Source organism: Cricetulus griseus (genome assembly GCF_003668045.3).
Source record: "Cricetulus griseus strain 17A/GY chromosome 1 unlocalized genomic scaffold, alternate assembly CriGri-PICRH-1.0 chr1_1, whole genome shotgun sequence".
NCBI classification, from domain to species: domain Eukaryota; kingdom Metazoa; phylum Chordata; class Mammalia; order Rodentia; family Cricetidae; genus Cricetulus; species Cricetulus griseus.
In genome coordinates, this window is record NW_023276807.1 from 197,954,512 (window position 1) to 197,980,223 (window position 25,712).

Sequence of the window (25,712 nt, forward strand, 5' to 3'; positions counted from 1 at the left end):
ACCTAGGGCCCTGTGCATAAGGTGTGAAGCAAGTATCTATATCCCCAGTCTCAATGGTATTCTGAGATTTTTGTTTGCTTTGTTTTGGTTAGTCCAGGCAAAGTTTTGCCAATTTTGTTTATCTTTTCTATAAAAACATTCTCTGTTTCACTGGTCTTGTTTTGTTTTTGTTTTTTGTATCTATTTCATTTATTCCTGCTCTCATCCTTGCTAATTCTTCTGCTAATTTTGGATTTGGCTTTTTTATTCTTTTTTTAAGTCTTTAAGATGAATTATTATGTTGCTTACTTGAAATCTTTTTTTGATATATGTGCTTATTGTTATAAACTTCCCACTTAGTGTTTTTGCTGCTATATTCTGTAAGTTTTGATATGTTGTATTTCCATTTTCATTTGCTCTGTAAAATGTTTAAATTTCCCTCTGATTTCTTCTATGATCCAGTGTTTATGTGTTCTCTATGAATTTGCCTAATTTCTAAACTTTTGTTGGTTGTTAATCTCTAGTTCTGTTCCATTGAGATGAGAAAAGATGCATTATGTGATTTGATTTTGCACTTCACTGAGACTTGTTTGTGGCTTAATATGAAGTCTGTTTTTGAGAATTATTCCATTTGCTGATGGAATGATCCTTATCTTCAGGTGTTGGATACAATGTTCTGCATATGTCTGTTTTGTCCATTTGATAGTGTGTACTGTTTCACTCTGATTTTCTGTCTTCTTGGATTTTTGTCTGGATGATCTGACCATTGGTGAAAGTAGGATATTGTAGTCCCCACTATCACTACATGGAGCTTATATATACTTTTAAATAGAATAATATTTATTTTATAAAACTAGGTACTATAGTCATAGGTGCATACACATTTATAATTCATCATAAAGTGATATTCTTTTACTTTATACAGCATTTGTCTTAGTGTATATTATGTCTGATGTAGGTATCAGCCTTCCTTCTCATTTATAGTTTCCATTTGCACCAAATACATTTTTTTCTACTCTTTTTCTTTCAGGATCCCTGAAGTGAGTTTCTTGTAGACAGCATATTATTGGGTTGTGTCTTTTAGTCAGTGAAAATGTTCGCATCTTTAATTGAGAAATTTCCTCCATTTACAGTTAAGGCTACTATTGATATTTAAAAATTTTATTCCTATAACTGTGTTTTCTCCATTTGACACTGTGTGTCTTCTTCCAAGTTTTCAGGATTATAGCTTCTGTTTCTAGATATAGAGTTCTCTTAAGATACTTTTATAAGCTGATGTGGTGGTGATGAATTCCTTCAGTTTTACTTGTCCCTCTCTGGAATAAGTCAAATCATTTCATTATGGCCTATAAACTCTTTACTGAGAAATCTATTGTTAGTCTAGTGGAGATTACTTTAAATGTGACTGAGCACCTTTTTTTCATTTTGTTTGTATATTGCCCTTTTTGTCTTGGACTTTAGAGATTTTGACTTTAGTGTGCCCCTCAGAAGACCTTTTATATTTGTGTCTTTTCAGTATTCTATGGAACTACTATACGCAGTCTATTTGTCTCAAGTTAAGATAAGTTTTTCAGGCATTATTTCATTGAGTATGTTTTCTATGATCTCCCCTTCCCTTTCCATTAAATTACTAATATAAGTTTAGCATCTGTTATTTAATGGTGCCCCACACATCTCAGAGGCTGATCTCAATTTTTTTATTTATTGTGATGTTTCGAATAAAGGGTTTTCTGCTTGCTCTAGTCTACTCTTGAGGCTTTCAAATATATATATATATATATATATATATATATATATATATATATATATATATATATATGATATGAAGTTTACTTCTAAGAGTTGTGTTTGATATTTTCCAACCTTGTTTAATTTCTTGTTTATATCTTGAATTGTATTACTAGTTCCATTGACTCACAGTCCTTTAATTCTTTTGAATTCTTTGTTGGGTATTTCATTGATATCTTTTTCTTGTGTGTGTGTGTGTGTGTGTGTGTGTGTGTTCCATGTTAAGATTTGCACACTCTTTACCATTATTTTCATTTTTAATAGCAAATGGCTATTTCAATTTGGCATTGGTTCTAATTGAGTACAACAAATGTAAAATGTTTTTGACACTAATCCATAGCTTTGATTCTGCATGTAATGGAAGAATCAGAGAGCCCCTTTGACTTCAGAAGCCACATGAGGAAGGGGTAGCCCAGATAGATGTGGTATACACAAGTGTTGAGAGGAGTAACCTGATGAGAGTCAGCTTCAGAAATTCATGTGACAGCCAATGTTTCCTCATAATGGCCCAATAAGTCCTTATGGAGTAAATATGTGAATGTAGACCTTTACAGAAACAGATTACAATAGCTTTTAAGGATATTTCAAAACCAGAAAGGAAGACAGAATTAGTTATTATGTATTTTATAGGAACCAGTCACCAATGACAAACGTGAGTCTGAAATAAATTCAATTGCTAGTTTGTAACTGTTCAGAACTCCTTTTCATTCTTAGTCTTCAATACAAATGATGGCAGTTTATAATATTAAAGCTACTTCTAGTATGTTTTAGAAGCACATATGCTGTCTATCAGCATTTCTTTGTCACTATATCCTAATAAAACTTATGGATGTGGTGCTTGATTGAATGCTAGTGATACAAAATAACAACAGTAGAAACTACCTATCCTAGGTAAATACACATGGATGAACAAGAGAAAGGGGGCAATAATACTGCCCGCTAAAAGGGTCCATAGACAAAACTAGGGCAAATGGTTTTTAAAATCATTTTAGCATACTATAAGCCAATACTATGTTTTTAAATTATACATTCAAATATTCATAAATGTAACTCTATGATGCCTTGCTCCCAAATTGGGTTAAAATTCTATTTTACACAGTTAAATATAATTTTATGCCGTGTTTACACCTAGTTTGTCTTATCTCCAGTGACTTACTTTCTGGTTGTGCTTGAAGCATTAAATAGATACTGCCATACTCTGGTGTCATCTCTTTGAAAGAGATTTCTTACTAAGCATAACAAATGCAATCGTTTTTTGTTTTGTGGGTTTTGTTTCTGTTTTTTGTCCTTTTTCTTCAGGACAAAGTTTCTCTGTGAATCAGTTCTGGCTGTCCTGGAACTCACTCTGTAGACCAGGCTGGCCTTGATTTCACAGCGATCAGCCTGCCTCTGCCTCCTGAGTACTGGGATTAAAGGGGTGCACCACCACTGCTCAGCATAAATACTGTCTTCATAGAGCAGAAGGATGAGACTTTTTCAATCCAAAGGTTTTTCTCCATTTGTTTGTTGTGTTTGAGTAACTTCAGTGCATAGTATACTATTGCCCCATAGACAAGGCACCATCTGGTGAAAGACAGCCTTTGCATGTAAACAGAGAGAGAAAGGTGAGTATTGGGAATGGATGTAGAAATGTGGATACTCTGTAAGGAAATATAAGACAGTAAATCCGTCTCTCACTTGAAAACAGAAAAACTGAGCTTTATTCGTTATACATGTTCACATTGAAGATCTAAAAGGAAGAAAACAGAAACATCATGAGAACATGACAACAGGGTTTGAGCAAGTTGTAAAATATAGATCATCAATTCTTAGGAAATAAAGGCCACAAGGAGATACAAACTTGTTGAGTATGAAATGGGTGTGTGTTTCTATGCAATGTGATGACAGCAACAAATGCAAATTTATTTTGGATCTAGGGTAAAGTTAGGAAATAACTTATTTACAAGCACCAGCAATAGAAACCTTGTAACATCTTCTCTCTTTCCTTCTCTCTATCTCCCTCCTCCCTCTGACTTATACGGACTTGATAACTTTTATTTTTTTTGTTTTCTGACAAGGCAGTAAGTAAATATTTTAGGAGACTCTGTAGTTGTTACTGTTTTCTTTTAATTAAATTATAGTACATTGCAGGAAAAAAAAACCCTGTTTTCATTATTGTCATAATCTTGAAAAACAAATCTTCCTATATGATGAAATTTAGAGTGCCATTTTTTTTCAAGAAAAGACTGCATTAAGTTAAACAATAGCATAAAAAATTCTGTATCTAAATGATAAACTCATTTTTATCTGGCTTTAAGTTGAATCAAAAGTAATATTTTTATTTAAATTATGATATAATAATTCTAATCCTTGTAAATAAATAATGTATATTCATTCTTCGTTATTTGGCTACTCCATGCCTGGTATAATCTACAAGCTACAGTTGAGTCCACCACTAGGGTCTTGCTTCGCTCATTACAATTACCTGAATTGAAAAATTAAGTCTAAAAAATTCTCAATGAAATTCAAATCCATTCCTATGTTTAAAAATATGTATTTATCTTTATGCATATGTGTGTGTCTGTATGAACAAATGTGCATCACATGTGCAGGTCAGAAGTGGGTATTGGATTCCTTAGGACTGAATGAGTCCCACCCTTCAAAAGAATTTTTGCCACATTGAGTAACTGATATGACAAGAAATAATTTCTAGAGTGTTCCTTATGTTAATTTTGGTTATCCACAAATGAATTTAAATATCTTCTGTATTATCCATGAAATATTTTTTTCTTCTGGTACCAAGAGGTAGTCAAATCTATTGTCAGCCTCTTTGCCCACATAGATGGCTTCAGTTGTTGTCATAGCTGTCGTCTGAATTTTTGTGGCATCTTTGTCTAGGTATTCAACTATGTCTGAACTAATGAGTCTTTGAAGACTCACAAGAATATGTCTTTCTCATCTTTCTGCCCAGACACTGTTTTCTTTCACCTTAGCTGGTCTAGGGGAACTTAACATGGTAGGTTTTGTGAGCTGTTAGACACACGTTAGAATCAGTCAGAGGTGGCCCTGTGTGCCATCAAACATGGGCACATGTATCCCTGTGGCATCAAATACATCTGCTCCACACTGCTTCATCATTCTAAGTGGGGAAACTTGTTGAGTTTATCCAGTGGAATCTGATAATATCAAACATGACTTCATTTTGCAGAGGGATGTTTCTCCATGGGAAAATCTTTGGGTTGGTAGAAATTTGTCTATCCTCCTTTTCTTTCATTATTCTCTGTTCTGAGCCTACCTATCTCCACTAAGATTCCATGTCTGGACTATTTCCTGCTCTCCCTTGGCATAATCCTACTTACTGCCATTCCTATCACCTTGTCCCATAACTTCCCATAATACATATTCCATATAAGACATCACCTCTCTTTCCTGGCATAATTCTTTCCTGAGTTGGTTTATCTCTGAGTCACATCCTGCTCTCCTTCAGAAAAATGTTCACACAGTGATGTGTTAATGTTTACAAATGACACAATTTATTAATACTCTACCACAGACTAACCAACTGCTATTTATGTTATTATTACCTAATGGAGCACCACCAATCCTGGGAAATTTCAGAGAAACTTGTAGAAAAACAATGATGTTGGAGAAGTGGCTGTCTTGTGGTATTCTTCAAGTGTTGAAATAAATGCTTTTGGAAAGGTGGCTCTATGGGAATAGATAGATGTCTGCCACTACCATGAAAACCTATGTCCATTTCCAAGTCCCACATGGTGAAAGGAGAGACCTTGTTCTAGCAAATTGTCCTTTGACTTCCACTCACAAAAGTGTCCTGTGGCACCTGTGTTTGTGTGCACTCACACTAAATGAAAAACCAATAAAACATGTAAAAACTGAACAGATTGTCAGAAGCAACATAAGTAACACCAGGGTATTAGGCCAAGATTCAATGACCTGGTTGTCACGCAAGTGATTGGCATGCTTTGGGATTCTGGTCTCTTTTTCCTTTCTTACTCAGGATTGATTATAGTACTGTAGCCACACGAACCAGAGACACCAGAGTCAAGTAATGGTAACACCCTTCTTTAGGGAAGGTGGCTTTTTGGAAACAAAACTGGAATATGCAGGTAGTAAAAATCACATTGTATGAACTGCAGTGGATGGGAAACAATAAAGAGTAGCATTGAGCCCTGTAGCATCTTAGCTGGGCATCAGGCAGTGACACATAGCTGATGTAGGTTGACCTTACAAATATTCTATTTGTAAGGTTCTGAGTCATGTTACAGTTACAAAAGAAAGAGCTCCATAGATGTAAGTTGTTTTTGCTCTACATAGTGAATAAGAAGAAAAAGACATCCAGGTTATTTCTTAGAAAGAGCAAGGAAGATGGTTTCCCTTGAAGTGGTGAAGATACAGTTTGTTTACATAAATAAACACACACACACACACACACACACACACACACACACACACACACACACATCCTTTTATGCAGTCTGTAGTTTGCTTTCTTTTATTCCTTAACACACATGGACATGAGAAAGCATACAACATGGAGATGTGCAGCATGATTAAGCGATGACCTTTAATAATGTGCTTCTATTCAAAGCAGCAAACAGATGGAAGGTTTATGAGCAGCAAGGCTGGTAAAGGTAAAAGCAAATGATTGTAATAGTACTTTTAATAGGTTTTCCCACAATCTAAAACATTACCCCCCTAGGAACAAATGGTTATGTAAAGTGATGTTACTTAGGAGAAAGATCATCTCCCTCACTGGCTGAAGCAACAGACAGCTTCAAAATTCCATGCATCTCCCAGTTCTCTGGACTCGGACCAGTGGCCTGGGGAGGGGAGATAGGGTTGTCCAAGAGTGGTCCCTAAAGAACAGGCTGCATGGAGCAGGGTGAGGAAGACAAACAGGTGTAATGGGGCAGATGAGACATGTCTGGACTTCAGATGAATTTATTACCCTGTAATTTCTGACTTTGAAAAACACAGTTTGGGAAATTCCTACAGATTTTCAATAAACAAGACTCAGGGCTTCCTCCCCTGCCAATTCAGACCACAGTCCAGTTCTAGAAGGGCAGATGTTGCTCAACAGATAATGGAATTGTAAACAACCAGACAATAATTCATTATCATCATCCCTACTTAAGAGAAACAAAACTCACTGTAATTTCATCAGTAAGATGAATATACTGCCATGATGGCCTTTACGTAAGTTATAATTAAAGCTAATCTTAATTGAAGTTATTACACCATTCTGGAAGACAACAAACAACCCAAAGAGAGGGAAACAGTGTGGCCAATAACTCACTCCAATTTTCTTTCCTTTTTTTTTTTTTTTTTTTTTTTTTTTTTTTTTTTTTTTTTTTGCCTCCAAAGCTCACATTGAGGGAGACATTCCTGCACATGATACAAATGGTTCTGACATTAAGAAAAGTAAACAAGTATGAAAAATAAAGATGGAAAAATTCTGTGGTCAGTTCACAAGTGCTTTTTTATTGTTTGAGGCAGGGTTAAAGCCTTTTATGAAGACAGGGATCTATGTGCCGTTAGATTGGATGTGACATCAGACTAGTCTCCCTGCCCTTGCAAGGAGCCTTGCTGCCCATAATATGCAACGGGCCAAGCGTTCTGCTGCTGCTAAACAAAGAAGCAAGGTGGGACCTGATGGCAGTAATGGAAACCATTAGCTCTTGGTGATGTTGTGTAGATCAAACAGAGAGAAGGTACTCAACCCTGTTTATTAGCGGCTTGTATAATCTCTAGTTATTAATGGTCTCCAGGACTTTAATGTTAGCTGCTCCCAAAAACTGATGAATGGATGTTGTGTAATCTCCATGCGGGACTCCTGCCAGCCTGGATATGTGTTATTCCAAGGCTGTGTTGACTCAGTAGGGCAGAGGCTATGTAAACGGACTAGATCTGAGAAAGACAGGTCCTTCTCCAGCAGCTCAGGGAATCGGAGTCCTCAGTGACTGACTGTGTACTAGCAACTCTCTTGCTATCCATGACTTGGAGGGATTCTATTTCAAGCTTTGCTGTCCTACCTAGGGTACTCAGGGAAGTGAATACAGCATAAATACTAGAAGAAAGGGTAAATGCTATTGTGTCAAAGGCAAGAAGTCTTCTAGAGTAGTTTGACCCAGACAACTGTAAGGTAGACAATATGACAACTATTTGTCTAGCATGGTTGTGCTTGTTTTCCATATAATCCAGTGCTAGCAAACAACCAAAACAAGCTAAAGACATGGATATGACTCCTGAGAGATTCTGAGACAAAAAGGAAACCTTGAAGGCTTGTGTTCTATCAAACCTGTTTGGTTTGCTGGGTATTTTCTACAATATTCCATTTGTTTTCCAACCTCCTGGCCTATCACATCATCTTTCATTATCTTACTACATTTAAAGGGACAATGCAGCCTGTGGGGTAAATATGGCCATAGGCATAGCTGACCGTGTAGGGGTTGGGGGAGAGAATCCTGTGTCAGGAAACATGGCTTACTCTGTGACTGACATGTTCAGGACAAGTAAATTTTGAACCAACATGCTTTTGTAGTCAGGGATTTAGGGAATTTCAGGAATTGCATTATGAAGCCACACATAAATAGATGACTTGTTTGAGAAGCTGTGTTCTTTGAATGATGGAAGTGCATTGCCAAAGATAAAAGACAATGCTGATGAGTTGGTTAATATAATGTCTACTATGCAGGCTAAAGGGTTAAAGGGGATGCCCTTCAGCTGTACCATTGAATACGCCACTGAAAATAAGACCAAAGCATAGTGATATCAGAGGACTTAGAAGGAAAGCTTGGGAGAGCCTCTATCACTATACTGCAGTCAGTGAGCATGCCTGAGGAGGCCCCAGGTGTGACCCTGTCCCCCTGTGAGCAGTGAAGAGACCAGGCAATCTATCATGGTGTTCATGCTGTCAGCCCTGGTGCTATGCCACTGCTGTCTGTCACCCTGGTGGATGAGACCTGCTTAAGGGCAATCATGTCAATCTCTCTGTGACCACTCAGTCTAAGGCAGTTGGATGATCTTGACAGGCCTGGCAAAGTCAGCACAAGACACTGAAAGCCTTCTTAGAGAGACACAATGCGGGCTGTGGTTTTTCTTGCCTTTTCATTTTATTGTCACCAAATAAGCAAAGGCATGGAGAATTTAGCTTCAAAGCTGGTCATCTCGGATGAACCTATTACCCTCTGAGTTTCTTCCATAGTAAAAATAGCGACCTTTCCCCAGCACACCTGTAAACAGAAAGAGACATCATTACTGGTGGCATAATTCATATAGTTCAGAAGTCCAGCTGTTACTAAGCAGACATGGCACTATGATGGCTAATCTGGTGGCAAATACTGTACTTTCTTGTCCTCAGAGGTGACTTTTAAAATAAAATTTTACTGTTGAGTACAGGTTCCTAGGAATAAACAGGTTTTTGTGGGATTTCTTCATTTTAAGAACTTTTCTAATTTAACAAATGGTTCCCTGAAATATAGCACAGCCCCCTCCTCTCCAGACTTCCTTAGTCTAGTTTCTAAGAAGGGAAAATTAAGTTTAAATCAGATGAATCCAGCTCAAGTAGAAGCTGAAAGGTAATCTTCCTGGAGTGTGACTATTTTGAAGTCCTTTATTGGAAATCAATATTGTTGACTTCCAGAGAGAATTTTCCAAATCCTGGGGGACTTCAAGCCCATGCTGGGTGATGAAAGGAGAGTGGCTGTGCAGACTGAAGACTGTACCAAAAGCAATGAGTACCACTGGCATTAGGCATCCCCGACTCATTTCTCATGTGAAAATGCATTTTTTTTAGTTCCACTTCATATAGAATTTGTGGCTCCTTAGAAAACTTTGTTGTCATCTGTGGAGATTGTACGATATTTCACTATGAAACAACTTAGAAGAGAGACAGGTGTTCCAAGCAACCTGTCTTTCTATATTATAAGTACCCATGGAAGTTCTGTGCATGGACGTCATGCCTGTAATCCTAGTACCTGGGTGGATTGAGCAGAAGGATGGTGAGTTCGAGTCTAACTTGAATTCATAGTGAGACTGTTTCAAAAAAAATAAATAAATCAAAGGATAGGACTGTAACTTGGAGAAATAGGGCTTGCCTAGAATTTGGAAGTCTTAGGTTTGATACTCAACATTACAGAATAAATACCCAGGACATTGGCTACAATCATTGTGAAAACGCTGTAAGATTATTAAGAACAAAAAAGTGTTTTCCCAAGAAAATATTTATTGCTTTTTTACCCTTTTCAATTTTAGAAGAAATAACTTAAAATTCACCTGCACATGGTTGTTTGAGTACAAATGGGACTTAAATCTCTGAAGCACACAGAAGGCAAAGAAGGGAAACAGCCATAAAACATTAATCCTTGAGCCACAAACCTGCCTGTGATGATTGCTCCCTTTGCCATCAGTTATTGGTTATTTATTCCATCAGTTCAGTAGAGTGACATCAATACACACCATTCTTTGTTGATTTGAGATCAGCTATATTCTTCACATCAAATGTTAGTAGAACATATGTTTTGTGTCTCTTTAATTTGTGTTCTCTCTCTCTCTCTCTCTCTCTCTCTCTCTCTCTCTCTCTCTCTCTCTCTCTCTGTGTGTGTGTGTGTGTGTGTGTGTGTAGGCCACAGGTTGACATCAGTTGTCTTCCTCAATTGCTGTCTGCCATTTTTTAATGATTATTTGTCTCTTATTGGCCCTGAGTGCTCGGATTCACTATCTGGCTGGCCAGCAAGCTCCCAGGTTCCTTCTGCTCAGCCCATCTTTGAGAATACAGGTGTACACAGCTATAAGCTGCCTTTTAACCTTTTAATGTAGGCACTGGGGATCAAACTCAGGTCCTCATGCTTGCATGACAAGCACTTTATCAACCATCCATCCTACCTATCTCCTCAACTTTGTTTGTAAATAAGGATTAAAATAAACTGTAGAAACTTTTAAGGGTAGTATAGATGTGCCCTGCTTTGAATAGTCAGAGGCAAATTTGAAAGTTACTGGGATCCCAGGTGCTCTCAGAGTTGGAAGATGGACAGGGTGACATCATTTGTGACCTAGCTCTTTTGTTGCTGTGTTGACATGGACAGCTTTATTGTTGGTCATTCTTCCTGCCTGACTTGGCTTTCCTGCTCCTCTACTCCCTAGTCCCCAGTTTCTGGTTTTTAGTATTGGTCTAGTGCCTGGAAATATTGAGCTTGTGTGAAACCCCACTCATATCTTTCTTGTGAGCCATTCTTTTAGCTATTGGCACAGAGCTGTTCCCTTTACTGTATTTTGTAGAGCTTAGAGTTATACCAACATCATCACCAATGCCAGAACCCTGGTGGTCTATGGGTTGGACTGCACACATTCTACCTCCATTACTGGTCTGACTTGGCATGCCTCAGATGCATGGGAAATCCCATTAGTCACTGCCTTAACTCTGGCTGATTCAAGCAAACTCTCACAAATCTGGAGGGATGGTCCAAAGGATGTTAATTTCTTTCTGCAGTACTGGGATAGCATGGATTTTTACAAAAAAAAAATGGATAGGGCTGCCAGATATCATAAAGAGCATAGTCCTTCTCATGAGCAAACTGCATGACAGGCAGTCATGTGCACACACACACACACACACACACACACACACACACACACACACCACTGTCTGCCATGGTTGCACTCCCTTGGCCCCTCCGTAAACTTGCCCACACATTCAAGGATTCTACATCTTCTCTCTACCTTTCTCCATGCTGAATTTCTACACCTCATGCAAGCAGATGGAAACAGTGTTCCTGGAACATGGGCTGGGACTGCATTCTGAGCCACATGCACACATCTTCTCTGGTTGGCATTGATAAAAGTCCTTTTTTCAGACCTGCCCTGTTTCTCTGGGCCTGGAAGCAAGAGTGCTTATAGACATCCTGGCGAGAGGGGGCTGTTTGATGAATGCAGGAGACTATGGCTAGGTGTCAGCACTTGGAAAATGAGGCAAAGTCGTGAGTTATTAATATTGTCAATGATCTCTTGATGGGAAAACAGATACTGCACTCACTGTCAGATTTAAATAGACATTGAGTGCATTAATGACAAAAGGGCAGACTTCAAACAAAGGGGCTGTGTGCTGGGAAACAGACTTGGTCTCTGGGCTGGCACTAACCTGATCTGAAAAGACACTGTCAGAGCTGGAGACAGGCCCTGGATTGTTCACGGTGACAGAAAACAGAGATGCTGACAGAGATACCAGCGCCACAGTATACCAAGGACACCGGAGCACTGTCTGGGACTCTAACACAAGCCGACATGACTCCATAGCATGTGGCTTTCTCTCTTCTGCTCCTGCAGAATGGAAATCTTTCTTCAACACGTCACTCCAAAACTTGCCATGTCCATGAAGTTCCTGGTAGCCTTGGTCTGTGGGAGCCGAGAGGACAGAGCCTACACATAACCTAAGTCAGTCTCACCTTGGGCTGTACAGGGGATGATATTTCCCCTCTGATAGCTGGGTGACTTAAGGTGATCAGAGGACCAACATGTCAGGAGGTGTCACCTTGAATTAAACACTCAAGGAAAATTAAATTCTTGTGGACTGGGGCTGCTCTGGGAAGGCTCAGAGGTGGCCTGGCAACCCCAGATAAAACCCAGCTGCTGATGCTAGTCTGGGGATGAGGGTGCTCAGGCCAGACACTCATAAAAAAGCGGATGCTTCTATACCAGAGTCACATATGAACACTTAAGTTAAGCTAGCTTTGCCTCTCATGTATTCCCTATTGGAGCTCACAACCAGGTGAGACTCCCACAAACATCTGACTTTTGTAGAAAAAAAAATTAGGAAGGGAAAAAGAAACAGCCTGGTGCAAACCACATGTGGTCAAAGCACTTTTATTTATTCAGGAAGTCATTTGTGAGGTCATAGATTCTGTTCATAAATTAAGGGAGATGCTGGTATAGGTAGTTCCTGTCCTGACTCCAACTCTTCTCCTCAACTATAGCAACCACCAGAGGCTATAAATGCTGCATAAGGGGCCATTTGTTTGCACTTTGTATTTTCATAGGGAGGTTCTCTGTGGCTGGAATTTGGGACATGGTAGTGGTGACTCAGTAGGCCATGGCCTCTGACACATCTGCAATGGATTCTCTTGTTTGTATCTCCTCAAACTCTATGGTTGCAGAAATGGAAAGCGACAACATATTTAATGGCATGCAGAGTGTTTTTAATTAAAACATGAGACTTTGGCCATAGTAAGTGAGGCAGGCTGGTCATACATCAGGCCAGTGTGCAGTTGTCATTGTGGGGGTTTCTTTTGGGGACTCTGAAAAATTACAGTGTACTGTCCCCTGGGGAAATCCTCTCCTGCCAGATGAAACTCCTAATTTTTCTTAAGAAGTCAGCTTTCCTATCACCATAAGCTCTTAAAGCTATAATTATGAAAAAAATGTGTGTGGAAGAATCTGTTTTAAAGAGGCCCTTTATCTTTTCAATGTTCCCACCCTCTGCAATGGATGTTCTGATTATGCAGGTTAAGCTATGACCTTGGGGCTGCTTAGTGGGTGGGAATTAGCCTCTTTTCTTGGATGCAAAGCTGTGTGACAGGGACCATTCTGGAGACATAGCAGGTAGGGAGGGGGATGATCCTTGCTGTTCAGGAAAAGGAGATTCTGGTATACCCTTCTACATGTCCCATACAGATTCCATCCTGGCTTCCCATTCCTACTGTCTGTCCTTAGTGTCTATTGACCATGTGCTTTTGTCCCTTGCCCTCTCTGCTTTCCCCATTTGTAAATGAAGATGAAGATAATCACTGTAGATCCTCTTGAACTGTGAAATAGGCAATTTGGTATTTTTGAATGTTTCTTTTATGAGGTGGGGCATTGGAGTGATACTTCCTTATGGAGGAGGTGTGCCCAATGTTACCAATCTGTACTAAGTTAGGTCTTGAAATCCATCTGCCCACATCCTTATGATAGAGCATGGAGTCAGGGGACCCTCTTTGAGCCCAAACTCTCCACAGAAAGCGTGTCTTCTGACTTTCCAGCAACTGAAAGTTCATACTCGCAGCTGGGAGTGCTGACCACCATCTGCCTTGCATCTCACTAACTCTGGGATCCCATCTCACATCTCATATTCCCATACTCAACATGTTGAGAGCCTAACTAACCATCAGGGTGTGAGTTCGTATTTGATGGGAGAGTGCAGACAGAACCATAGATTTGTAGAATGGAAAAATTAAGTCTTAACCTTATTATTAGTACTTAGAATAATCACCACCCTAAATGTTCTTATCATGAATGGGAGTGTAGTGCCACACTGAGAAACAGACCATGATCTGATTGTGGAGCTTACTAGACAATGACAGAGATGGGTAGGAACAGAGATCTCTAATCTCTAAAAAGAAAGGAAGGATGCAGACCCATGTGGCCTTGGCAGAAAAAGTTGCAGTGTTCTGAAGAGGTAGATAAGCCTGGGAACTGAGAAGGAAAAGGTAACAGTAGTGTCCTTCTGGGCCAATATGGAAATTTCTAGAACAAGGTAACCATGGGATACTATGCAAATCCATATCCTTCCTTCCCCATTTCCAAAGCCAATGGCAATATGTTGAATAAATTTAAGTAGTTATATATGTATAAACAATCTAAACCAAATTCAGAATGTTCAGTCTTGTACAGTTATACTTTAGATCTCTAATATGACCTTCCTATACTTCAAACAATTTTTTAAAAAGTGTAGGCAGCTTAAATGTTTGCCCTAACAAAGCAGAGACAGGGGAGCACAGCAATGGTCTCTGGCTTTTGATGCTGATGGTATTTTCATTCTGAACACCTTTCCCCCCTCAAAAATACAGCAATCTCAGTGTGTGTTATCTGGCCTTTAGAACTGTGAACAACATGTACCAGAAAGGAATATTCGTCAAAAAGCATGGTCCAGGCTTCTGTTGTATGGGAGTCATGCGTAAGGTGCTACCTAGAAAGGAATAAACACCTGCATTTTATGGTCTGAGGAAAGCTCTGTATCACTACCCTGAGGTCAGCCATGTGATCCGCTACTGGCTCCCTTGTGGATCCACGAGGGAGTAAGCAGGGCCTACAGGCTTACAGGGTCCCACATGAGGCTCAATACAAGCTACTAAGTAGCAAGACGAAAGTGAAACAGAGATTCTGAAAATAGTGAAGGAGGGGGTCCTTGGGAGCAGTTTTTCTAGAAGGAAGACTTAAATCCTTCTTCCATGCCAGCCATATCTGTCTTCCATTGGCCTCTGAGTCTCAGCTTAGAGGTCAAATGAACTTTCCACTTGACCCAGGGACAGTAGAGAAGGAAAAAGTGACACTTCCACCAAAACTCAAGGCATTACTTGAGACACGTGTCTTGGTTTATAATCATCATCTTCAGTTGAAAGTGGGTAGCACAATTGCTATGAACCTCGCTGATTCTCACAATATTGGCTTTGGCTCTCTTCTCCATGACTGAGAAGGACACACTGCACACCGTCCTAGCTATTCACCTCAGGACCCACCTCTACTTGCGCCCTCTGCTTCTCCAGTATTATACAAATAAGCTCTTGAGAGGCACAATACAAGTCTTATTTCTGGACCCTGCCACTCTGTAGGGGTGGACACTGAATGCTGCCACTTGGCCCCAAGGGTGTTTTCTCTTCTAGCTTACATGTGTCAACTTGCCTGGTAATTTTTCTTTGAGAAAGCACTAATTATGCATAGCAAGTTGCAGTTTGACAGTTTAACTCCTTCCTCACTTTTATTATTATTATTATTTTTCTTTTTGAGGGAGGAAGGGTTTATTTCCTTACACTTCCACAGCACTGTTCATCAAAGAAGTCAAGGCAGTAGCTGATACAGAGCACACAGTGGGGTGCTGCTTACTGGCTTGCATGCTTATCCTGCTTTCTTTCTTTCTTTTTTTTTTTTGCTTGTTTATTTTATTTTATTTAAATAACGTTTTTTCATTTCTTTTATATACTCCAGTTTCTCTTCCCAGTCCTGTGGTCCCATCAATCATTGTCTTGTATGTCCTCATTCCTACCCCTGCTTTACATCTATTCCCCTCCCCTTTTACTCCTTCAGAATCAGGAGGCCTCTAGTGGGCTTGAGCAAAGCATGGCACATCAAATTAAGGCTGGGTAAGGTTATCTAGCACAGGGAACAGATTCCTAAAAGCCAGCTAAATGCCAGAAACAAGTCCTGATCTTAATGCTAAGAGCCCTACAAAAAGATCAAGCTTCACTACTGTCACACACATGCAGAGGGCCTAGGTCGGTCCCATGGAGGCTCCCTAGGTGTTGGTCCACAGCCTATGAACTCCCAGGAGCTCAAGTCAGTTGTCTCTGTGAGTTCCCCCATTGTGACCTTCCTCACATCTTAAATGCCAAGTCATTTCTCCTCTGTTCTTGACACCCTCCTTCTTCTGTGGTACCAACTTCTTTGCCAGGTAGTATTCCCTCTGCTTTTTACAAACTATGAATGTTGCCTGCGGCATCTCATTTCTTCTGCCATCATTTAGCTGTAAGAGAGTCCTACTTCCTGCAGTGAAATTGTGTGCTATTAAGTAACAACAAGAGCACTTGAACTTTCTCAGAAAGTTTGATCACATTTTATTGTGTTTATTTCTGGCCACTTTCATTTTATTTGTCATTATTCCTACCAAGGTTAATTCCACCTATGTGGCTTTCAAGATCTTGGGATGTAAATCTTGGGTCATTGTTTTTATCTGTAATAAATTATATTAGATTCAAGGTTGCTGTCAGTTTTCCCTCACGTTGATTATTTCTACCAGCAACACTTATCATAAATTAAATGACAGCTTCTATTTGTTTCTTAGCACCTGGAGCCCAATGGTGAACATTCTAGATATAAAATAAGATTCAAGTTAAGGGGTTGTGACAAAATGCTGTCTGTAAACACCAGGGAAACAAAGTCAGATCCCATGATATAGCCACTAAATCGAAGGTTAGGAAGCGAAGAGGCTCTCAGCTTAATGAAGGAGAAGTATGTGCTTGGCCTCAGTGCTTAAGCACTTCTGAGATGGCCTGAGGAGAGAGAGGCTCAGACCTCTCCCTTGAGAGTGTAGGTTATGGAGCCTACTCAGCCAATGCCGGGGCCTCACCCTGTACCTGAAGGAAGCAAAGCCCCAGAGTGAAGGGATCAGTAGTGAGGTGACAGTGACAGGCAGGCATCCTTGCCTCTAGACCAGGGAGGCTGGATGGTTCAGCAAGGGAGTGAGCAGCTTGACGTTGACATATGATAAAGCAGAGTCTGGAAAGCATTCTGGGCTCCTAGGGCAGTTGAAATGAGGCTTGTCAGCTCAGGAGGAAAGGGAGGGCAGAGGAAACACACGTTCTCCCAACAGCAAGGTGAGTTTTTCCTTCAGGAATGGTTGAGGAGAAAAGAGAATGTGTGTACAAGTCTTAGAAATCGTTGCCCTTTGAGTGGACCCTCAGGCCCACTACTGTGTCACTGGATGTCATGGCCAGGTGGAAGATGCTATGGATCTTCTTAGATGCATGTCTCCATCAAGAATCCTGGCAAAAACTGGAGAAACCCACAGCGACAGTGGACCTGAACAAGGGGTTGCTCATGGACCCCAGACTGATAGCTGGGAAACCAGCATAGGACTGTTCCAGACCCCCTTCAAGAGAAAGTCAGTTTGGAGGTCTGGGCAATCTATGGGACCTCTGGCAGTGGATCAGTATTTATCACTAGTGTATGAATCGACTTTGGGATCCCTCTCCACATAGAGGGCTACTCTCTCAGCCTAGACACACAGGGGAGGGTCTAGGCCCTGCACCAAATGATATTGCAGACTTTGGAAGATCCCCCATGGACGTCTTCTCCCTCCCTGGGGGACAGGGGAGGAGGGGATGGAGAGGGAACTGGGATTGACATGTAAAAGAAGCTTGTTTCTAAAAAAAAAAGAAAAGAAAAAGAATCCTGACTAGGAAAGCCCCAGTGTCTTTGCTCACATGCCAAGCCCTTTGGATCTTTTCTTGTGTGTGTGTGCTTGTTAGAAGTAAACAGGCTGTCCATGGAGAGCCTCAGAGCCAATGCACACTTCCTGACTTTGAACATCACCAATCCATTTACCTCTCACCTTCACACTCATTATATTTCAATCAAACAGCAACATAATAGAAGTAAGAAACCAAATCCAGTTTCCCTATTTCCTTGCTCAAGCAAGTCCCTCTCCAGAAATAAATTTGTAAATCTTATATAATCCCAAGCTTTATTTATTTGCATTTGCAGGTCTCCATTTTGTCCCAAGTAAAAATGAGAGCAGAGATCATTTTCCTCCCTATGTCCTAAAGAGCTGTTTACTTACACCCTGCTTAGGTATTACTGTTTCTTTGCTGAACTCCCTACTAAGCTAAGACAGAATGCTAAATTTTCTTTGAAAGTATTTCCTTTACTGTATCAGAGAACTCTCCAGCTGGGACAAAATTTAGGGATGCTCACTTAGAAGGAAGTCCTTCACTTACAGAGGAAAATGAGGTTCTGATTGGTCTCACTATGGTGACAAAAAGCAGGCATCAATCTCTTTCAGGCAGGATAGTAAGTTTTGCTTTTATAGCTTATTTTTCCAATGCATTATTTATTTGTTCAATCTTGTTCACAGGTGTCCAGAGCCTCCTGAGAACTTCAAAGATCACCAACAATAGGACTTTGGCTCATCCTTTGCTACTCTTTCACTGAGGGTAATGGGGGCTCACAGAGCCAGCAAGGCAGGAGTACTGTTCTTCTAAGCGGAGCATAATGGATCTGAAACGAGCTGGATTCCAAAGTGAGTGCTGAGGTGGGGTACAAATCAGGTGTGACTCATGGATGGAGCTCACCCCGGCTGTCATTCAAAATGGACAGTGGTCAAGTGGGAAGACATCACATTCCTGTTTCAAGAGAACTCAGGAGAGAGAGAGAGGCACTCCTTCCACCATTATCTCTGCATTTATCTTTTCCACTTTATCTTTTGAAGTCAGAACAATGGCCACTAGAGGGCAGCATGCAGTTAGGAAACGGCTACAGCTTTCTTTAAATAAATAAGGGCAACTATTCAGGGAAGGCCATTAAAGCCACACTGTGCTTGTGGTCACCAATTACACATTCTGTAATGATCAATATGTCATGTTTACCCAATATGGGCTGAAGGCTATCTGGGACTGAAGCTACCAAAGGCTCCCCTCTCTATGACACTTTTAGGTTCCTTCTGCCTCAATTTCAGGAACTGATTTTTCCTTACCAGCTATAATTAATCTTAGCTCAAGGGTTGGGCTTTTTAAAATATCACCTGCATAAATGCAAATAAGCATGTGAACTAATGAAGACAGATCCCTTCTTAGAGAAAGAAAAGGAAAAGAAAAAGCAAACGTACTTTCACCATGGTCCCCAAAGCAAAATGACAATGATATCCATTGGTATGGAGTTGCCTTATCTGAGAGTATTTTTTTAAGTTGTTTTTATTATCTGACTAATATGAACTTTGGGTCAATACACAGAAATCATTGCTGCTTCCTTTTAAGGCCAGACTTTCCTTGCTTAAACCCAACTACTGCCTGCCCTTCTTCAGAATGTCTGGTCCTGAGTCATCACTCATACAGAGAACAAATAACTGCCCTTCGACCCCATAAGATGCATTCATATTTACAGCTTCCAAAGATGTCAAACCTAATGTGTTTTTAAAGTCTAGGAAACCACATTTTGGACTAGAATTATAAGGGAGGAAAACAAGAAAGGGGATTCACCCTTGGGAGAGAAGACAGACAAACCCCAATTCCTGGATTCTGGGCCCAACTAACACGGTGTAAGGTATAGCCATGGCTCTAGTAAGCATGACAGGACTCCAGCTCTCCTTCCAGGCATTCCCTCAATGCAACAGTCATGTGACTAACGATGGAAAGGTTGAGCCCAGTTAATTCATTAGATTATTAACTCATAATTAATCAGAAGCTTTTGTGTTTTCTCTTACCCATTAAATAACAGTCTCACTATAGACATGGCAGAGTGAGTATTTTTGGTGAGGATGACACAATTAGGAAGTTTATCTGGGGTGGTGAGACTGGAGTGAACAAATGAATGTTACTCAAGGTCTCTACCTGGACTCCCAAAAGGGTTGAGACAGCAGATTCCCACACTTGCCATGAAGCCTAGGTTACATCGTAGGTGCTTGGTGAATAATTTGTATGGGGTGGTAGAGGTCAACCTTACATGTCATTTTTCATTTTTTTTCCTTCTGAGATAGGCTCTGTTTATCTACAGATCACCCTTAGGCTACACTGAGTCCCCAGCAATCCCCAGGCTGGGGCTACAAGCACAGCATGCTGGTCCTAAGAGATGGAACATGGGTCCTTGGGCTTGCTTCCCACTAAGATGTAGTCCCATTTCTAAGCTTTGTGAAAAGGCCTAGGATTCTTCTGGGTCAAGCATTTCCCATACCTGTGACATGTCACAGAGCTGGGTGTACTGGCCCTAGGACATTGGCTCTCTGACTTGCCCTACAAGGGAATCACTCCCCAAACTTTCCATTTAATGGGTCTGAGTTTGGGTCAAGAAACGTCCTTATTTTGGCCAATTCCCAGGTAATGCTGGAGAATCACCTTTAAGAAAGACTGTTCTAGAACAACCTAAAAGCCCCTCCCTACCCCATCCTTTTCTTTGGTTAAAAAAAAATGACCTTATTTTTATTCACATTTAAGTTCAGAGACACAAAGGGTCTGGCTAGCTAAAGATCTTACTTCATTCTACTTGGGTAAATGGAAGTTTTATTTGCTTTCCATAACAGCCAGAAAACAAATGGTACTGAAAATAAATAAGGAGCAACAAAATCTGGGTGGAACTCTCGCCTAGTGCCTACCAAGCCCTGAGTTCAATCCCCAGTACTGCAAGAAGAGGGGAAAAAGTTTCTTAATACTTGTGACATTAACACTTTCCTCCTTTTTTGTTTTGCTTTAGTGGTAGGCTGATCACATTAATGGGGGAAAGAGGCAAAACTGGAGGTGAGCCTGAAAACCATGATTTATGGAGTATAGGGCAAGGGGAATGCGGGAAAACAAGCTTCCAGTCAGTCTTTGCTCCTGCTCAAAACTGACAGGCCCCTCTAGGAACACACCTGAAGAGTGTGAACAGGGATGCTGCCTTTGCCCTCAAGAAGACATTCACATTTGGCTTTCAGATCTGTCCTCTAGAGAGCACCCATCCTAAGGTGGGGGCAGGCTGTGTTGTGTTGCCTCCTTGGGCTGAAGTTTCTCAAAAGAGTTGCTAGAAATAAATTCAGGCTGCTTAGAAAGAAAGACAAAAGAGAGAATGGAGCTCTCGAATAATGTTAATCAGATGTGAGAACAAGTTAATGTGTGGTGATTCAAGCCTTTGGAGGAGCAGGTAAAGTGTTCCCTCTTTGGGCGCATTGGCTGTCCATTAGAATCCAAAGGAAATATGTCTTCACTACCATAATCTTTCCTAATTCCAGGCAATCAAAATTGTCTTCTCCCCAAGAAAAACAAAGAGAATCTGTTGATAACTGGAAGAAGTTTACATTAAAAAATATTTAACTTTATTTTATGTTCAAAAGTCTGTTGTGGCAGAAATACAATACAATACTTCGGCACTAACAAACTCTACTCACGAATGTCTTCAACTACCCCTCTCCCATGTGTGGTGCATGTAAACATATATATGTGTGTCTGTGTATATGTGCTCACTTGTGTGCTCATCAAAAGAAAGAAGCCCATTGAAATCATGGTGAAGTTTCTGAACCTTATTTCTTGCCCAAGATGGAGACCTAGGAAATACAAAGCACATTTAAAAGGTCTTCATTAGGACTTGTCTAATTAAAACTTAATGAAGTTACCAGTCTCTGCAGCAATAATAAGAAGGTTTTTTTTTTTTTTTTTTTTTTTTTTTTTTTTTTTTTTTTTTTTTTTTTTGCCTGTCAATGGAACATTCCGAGGCAGAGAGACATCAGTGACAGTAGGTGGTACCAGGTGTTATCTGTCCCTGGAATGTACTACTTTGAGGGTTTAGGATATTACCCCTATTTATTTGATTGGCTTGGATTTGTCAGGATTCACCCTGTGGTAAGTTAACATGCCTCCATACTGGAAGAAAAAGAAAAGATTGCCCATTGTCCAGCGTAGCCTAATAGAATACATCTGGCTCTGACAGTTTGATGCCCAGCTCTGAGCCACATTTGGCAACACAAATTAACAGCATAGACATTGCCCATGCTGTGAGCAGGAAGTAATAACCAGCTACCTGCTACTTGGCCAAAATCTCATTATAAGCCATTACAGTAATTGAGGGCCAAGACTGTGCATATTACATTCCCCAAGAGCCAGTGGTTAGTTGAGGAGAAGAAAGACTTGTAATGGAGGAGGTGGGGCAGACAGGAGAAACTAGCCAGTCACCATGAAGTTCTGTGGTGCTGGAGTGGGGGTAGGAGTGTTCCTGGACTATTTCTCTTCTTGCCCTCGAAGCCCACATGACCCCAGGAAGATGATGTAACTTTTGGTAGGCCTCCAACAATGCTATGCAATTAAAAAATTAGTCTAAATGAGTGATGGTGACAGCCACAGAGGGAAGATAAGGGCAAAACAAGGCAGAATGCTCCCTAAGTAAAAAGCATCAAAATTGATGGGGATCCAGAGGAAGCTGCCCTCCCTCCCTAGAAGGCAGTGGTGGTCTGCAATTATTGCATGTGGGAGTTTGCAAAGCCAAGTCCCTTCCATAAACTAGTATTCCAAGACTCAGAGGTAGAACAGTGATGGACCAAGTGGGATGAAAAGAGGAGGCAGGAAGAGTCTGTCAATCACTCTGAATTGGGGGACAATGAAAGTGGTTCTAGACCTGGTAGTAATGGTGATAGCAAGAAAAACTCATTCAGGGCAGGAAGAGAATCTAACTGCAACTGTATTTATTAGTGATCTCCAGATTCTCACTCCTGCCCATCTTGCTATGGTTTGGAACATTAATGTCCCCATGATCCTATGTGTAAGAGACTGATTCCCAGATGTTGGGATGTGGTAGGGCCTAATAGAAGGAAGCTAGGTATGATGGTTGACTGTCAACTCATGGGACTGAGACGTAGCTCATAGATTAGGAAAATGAATAAGTGATGGTTTTTTCAGGGAAGAATATGAGGGAGCTATCTGACTTGACTAATTCCAAATGCTGGGGAACAAAATCTGTAAGCATGGGTATTCCCTCCCTAGTCTTCCTGGGCACCATAAGCCTCTGTGCCAGATTTTTCTTGCCATGATAGACTAAAACTAAGACCCAAATGAAACCTTTTCTCCATTTGGCTATTTTGCTCAAGTATTTTCACCACAATGAAAAACTGACTCATGTACTAAGGTGATTATAGCCATGGCCTTGGAGAGAGGGACAAAGTGACTCTGTTGCTTTTTATTTATTTCTTTTGTATCCACTGCACAAGATGCATGGTTTTCTATGCATCTCTTTTAAAGGAAAGCAATTAGTTGGGACTGGCTTACAGTTCAAAGGTTTAGCCCATTGTCTTCATGGCAGCATACAGGCAGACATAGTACTGGAGAAGGAGCTTAGAGTTCTACATCTGGATTGGCAGGCAGCAGGAAGATGGTATTACACTGGGCCTGGCTTGAACTTCTGAAACCTCAAAGCCTGCCTCCATTGACATACTCCTCTAATAAGACCATACCTACTCTCCAACAAGGCTACCTCCTACTAATGTCATTCTCTCTGAGCTTAAGGGGGTCATTTTCATTTAAACCAACTACAGTGACAGAAAGCTGACTGACACACGTGTCTACTCAGACACTGACAGACCAGTGACACCGCAATCCACCAATTGTGAGAGTAAGCTTTTGTAAGTTTTAAATAACAAAAATGCCTGTCATGTGTCATCCATGGACACCACTGGAGGCTGGAGAATAAGCTTTGCTAAACAAGCCATAACTACTGTATCATATAACCTAGGTCTCAGCCTAGGGTTTCTGTGTAAAGACAGTTTAACTAAATGTACAGACCTTTTAATGAACTGCTTTTGGAGGAAATACACATTGTGGTAGATGAGCAAGTGCTCACCAGGAGATGGATGCCCCGTGAGCATCAAGCACCTTCTTCTGCCCACCCTGAGCCAGTCTTACCATCTCAGACACACCAGCTTCACTACTTCTCTTCTTTACCTAGAGGGTTAAACCATCTGGGGCCTAGGAAATGGCTGCAGTTGGTACAAGTGAGGCCTTCCCTATAACTAGATCCTTCAGGAAAAAACAAATTAATCAACAGTGAGCTGAAGTGGGTTTAATGATTGCATTCTGCATACAATCAGCTTTTCCCTTTTCAAGGGCCATCAATATGTCAAGGGAAGACATATCTGAAGGATATAGCTCTTAACATCAAGGTTATCTATTCTCCACAAGGCTCCCACTCCTTGCCCGGCTGAGACTCCACGCTGCCTGTGTCTAACATTTTCATCAACTCTGCAATCAATCAAGGTAATAATGTTGTGCAAAAAATCAATTAACAACGCAATTAAACTTTCCTTATTATCTCAAAGGGCTGAAATAATACCTAAAGGGAAGATAGACTCAGTGAACGCAGACATCCATAATCCAATGTGAAAGTGAATTATGGGGTTGGACAGATGCAGGCATGTGCTGGTGCTGTTATTTTCCAGGGGTCATATCTCACCACAGCAGTGTATCAGTCAGCCCCAATCCCAGACCCTAAAATTCCAAATTACTTTTAAGAAATATATGATGTGCAATATCCATTTCATATTCTCTTTTAAAGATAACCCCCTCCCCCCACCAAAAAAGAATTGAATGGTGGTATTACTCAAAGACAAAATGATCTTTCAACAAGAACATAAAATATAAAAGCTATAATAACATTTACATCTGTATAGCACGCATCCCTGTAAATGCAGGTCATCTATTATACATAATCCCAAGTGCCTAAAAGGCCCAGGATGCAACACGACATTTAAAACCTAAATGCATAAATGTGCAAAGTCCCCCAGGATGGCTGTGGCTTCCTTCTCTGTGGAAGCCTCATCTCTCAGGTCTGCTCACATACACACAGACACATACACATGCACACACTCACACACCAGGGGACAATGGCGGTATTTCTCATTTAAAACAGGAATTACTATATTATTTAGCAATTACACTTCACTTGCCCTGAAACACTATCTAGGAAGTGAGCATTTAAAGTATACACAGAGAGGACTATTAACCTTCTGCCACAGTGAAATACCTGAAACATCATATTGAGGTAAGTAAGGGGATTCCTTCTACATGCCGTGGCATCCATACAGAGAAAAACACAAAGAGCAGGAGTGCAAAGGGACGTGAAAGAAAGTGAACACAAAGGACTAATCTCAGGTGGACATTTATCTGAATCCCCCCTCCACACTCCTAGAAACAAACAGCAAACACCACTCAAGTGTCCCAGATCATCTCACGCTCTTATTTCTCCATCGTGGACCAGAGGCTGGTTCAGAGACAGACCACAAGCTGACAGAACCTAAAGATTCACAGCATTTTGAAATCCAAGAAGATTCCTGGAAATCAACAGATGCCAAACGAGCTATCAAGGACCCTCATTGCAGGGTGGATTTCCACTGATCCCACCTGGAGTTACACATCCCTCACCAGGAAATGCTTCTACTTCTTTACTCCTTTTCAAAGTTACATGTAACAAGGATCCAGCCTCACAAGCCAACTTTCCTCCATTTTCAGCACAGCATGGAGGCAAGACTGAGCCCCAAGTGCAGACTTAATTGAACAGTGACACACAAGACAAATATACACAAGCAACCATTCTGCAAATTTCTTCAAAATCCAGAGGCAGCCCAGGGGGGACTTTGGGGACAGATTTTCAACTGAGAGTTGGACCGGTTTAGTGAATCTTGCTCTCTCTCTCTCTGAACCTTAAGGAACATAATTAATATGTTTTCATTTCCACTGACTATATTGTGTGTGTATGAA

General features: G+C 40.6%; 1 protein-coding gene across 1 annotated transcript in view; it reads right to left on the reverse strand.

Moving 5' to 3' along the window:
* Positions 1-8,919: 8,919 nt before the first annotated feature.
* Positions 8,920-25,712, reverse strand: part of Lrmda (leucine rich melanocyte differentiation associated) — a 438,138-nt gene continuing 421,345 nt past the window's right edge. Inside the window, exon 7 of the mRNA XM_035453082.1 lies at positions 8,920-8,999. Within this exon, the coding sequence (XP_035308973.1) occupies positions 8,920-8,999 (80 nt within the window). The remainder of the gene's footprint in view (positions 9,000-25,712) is intronic.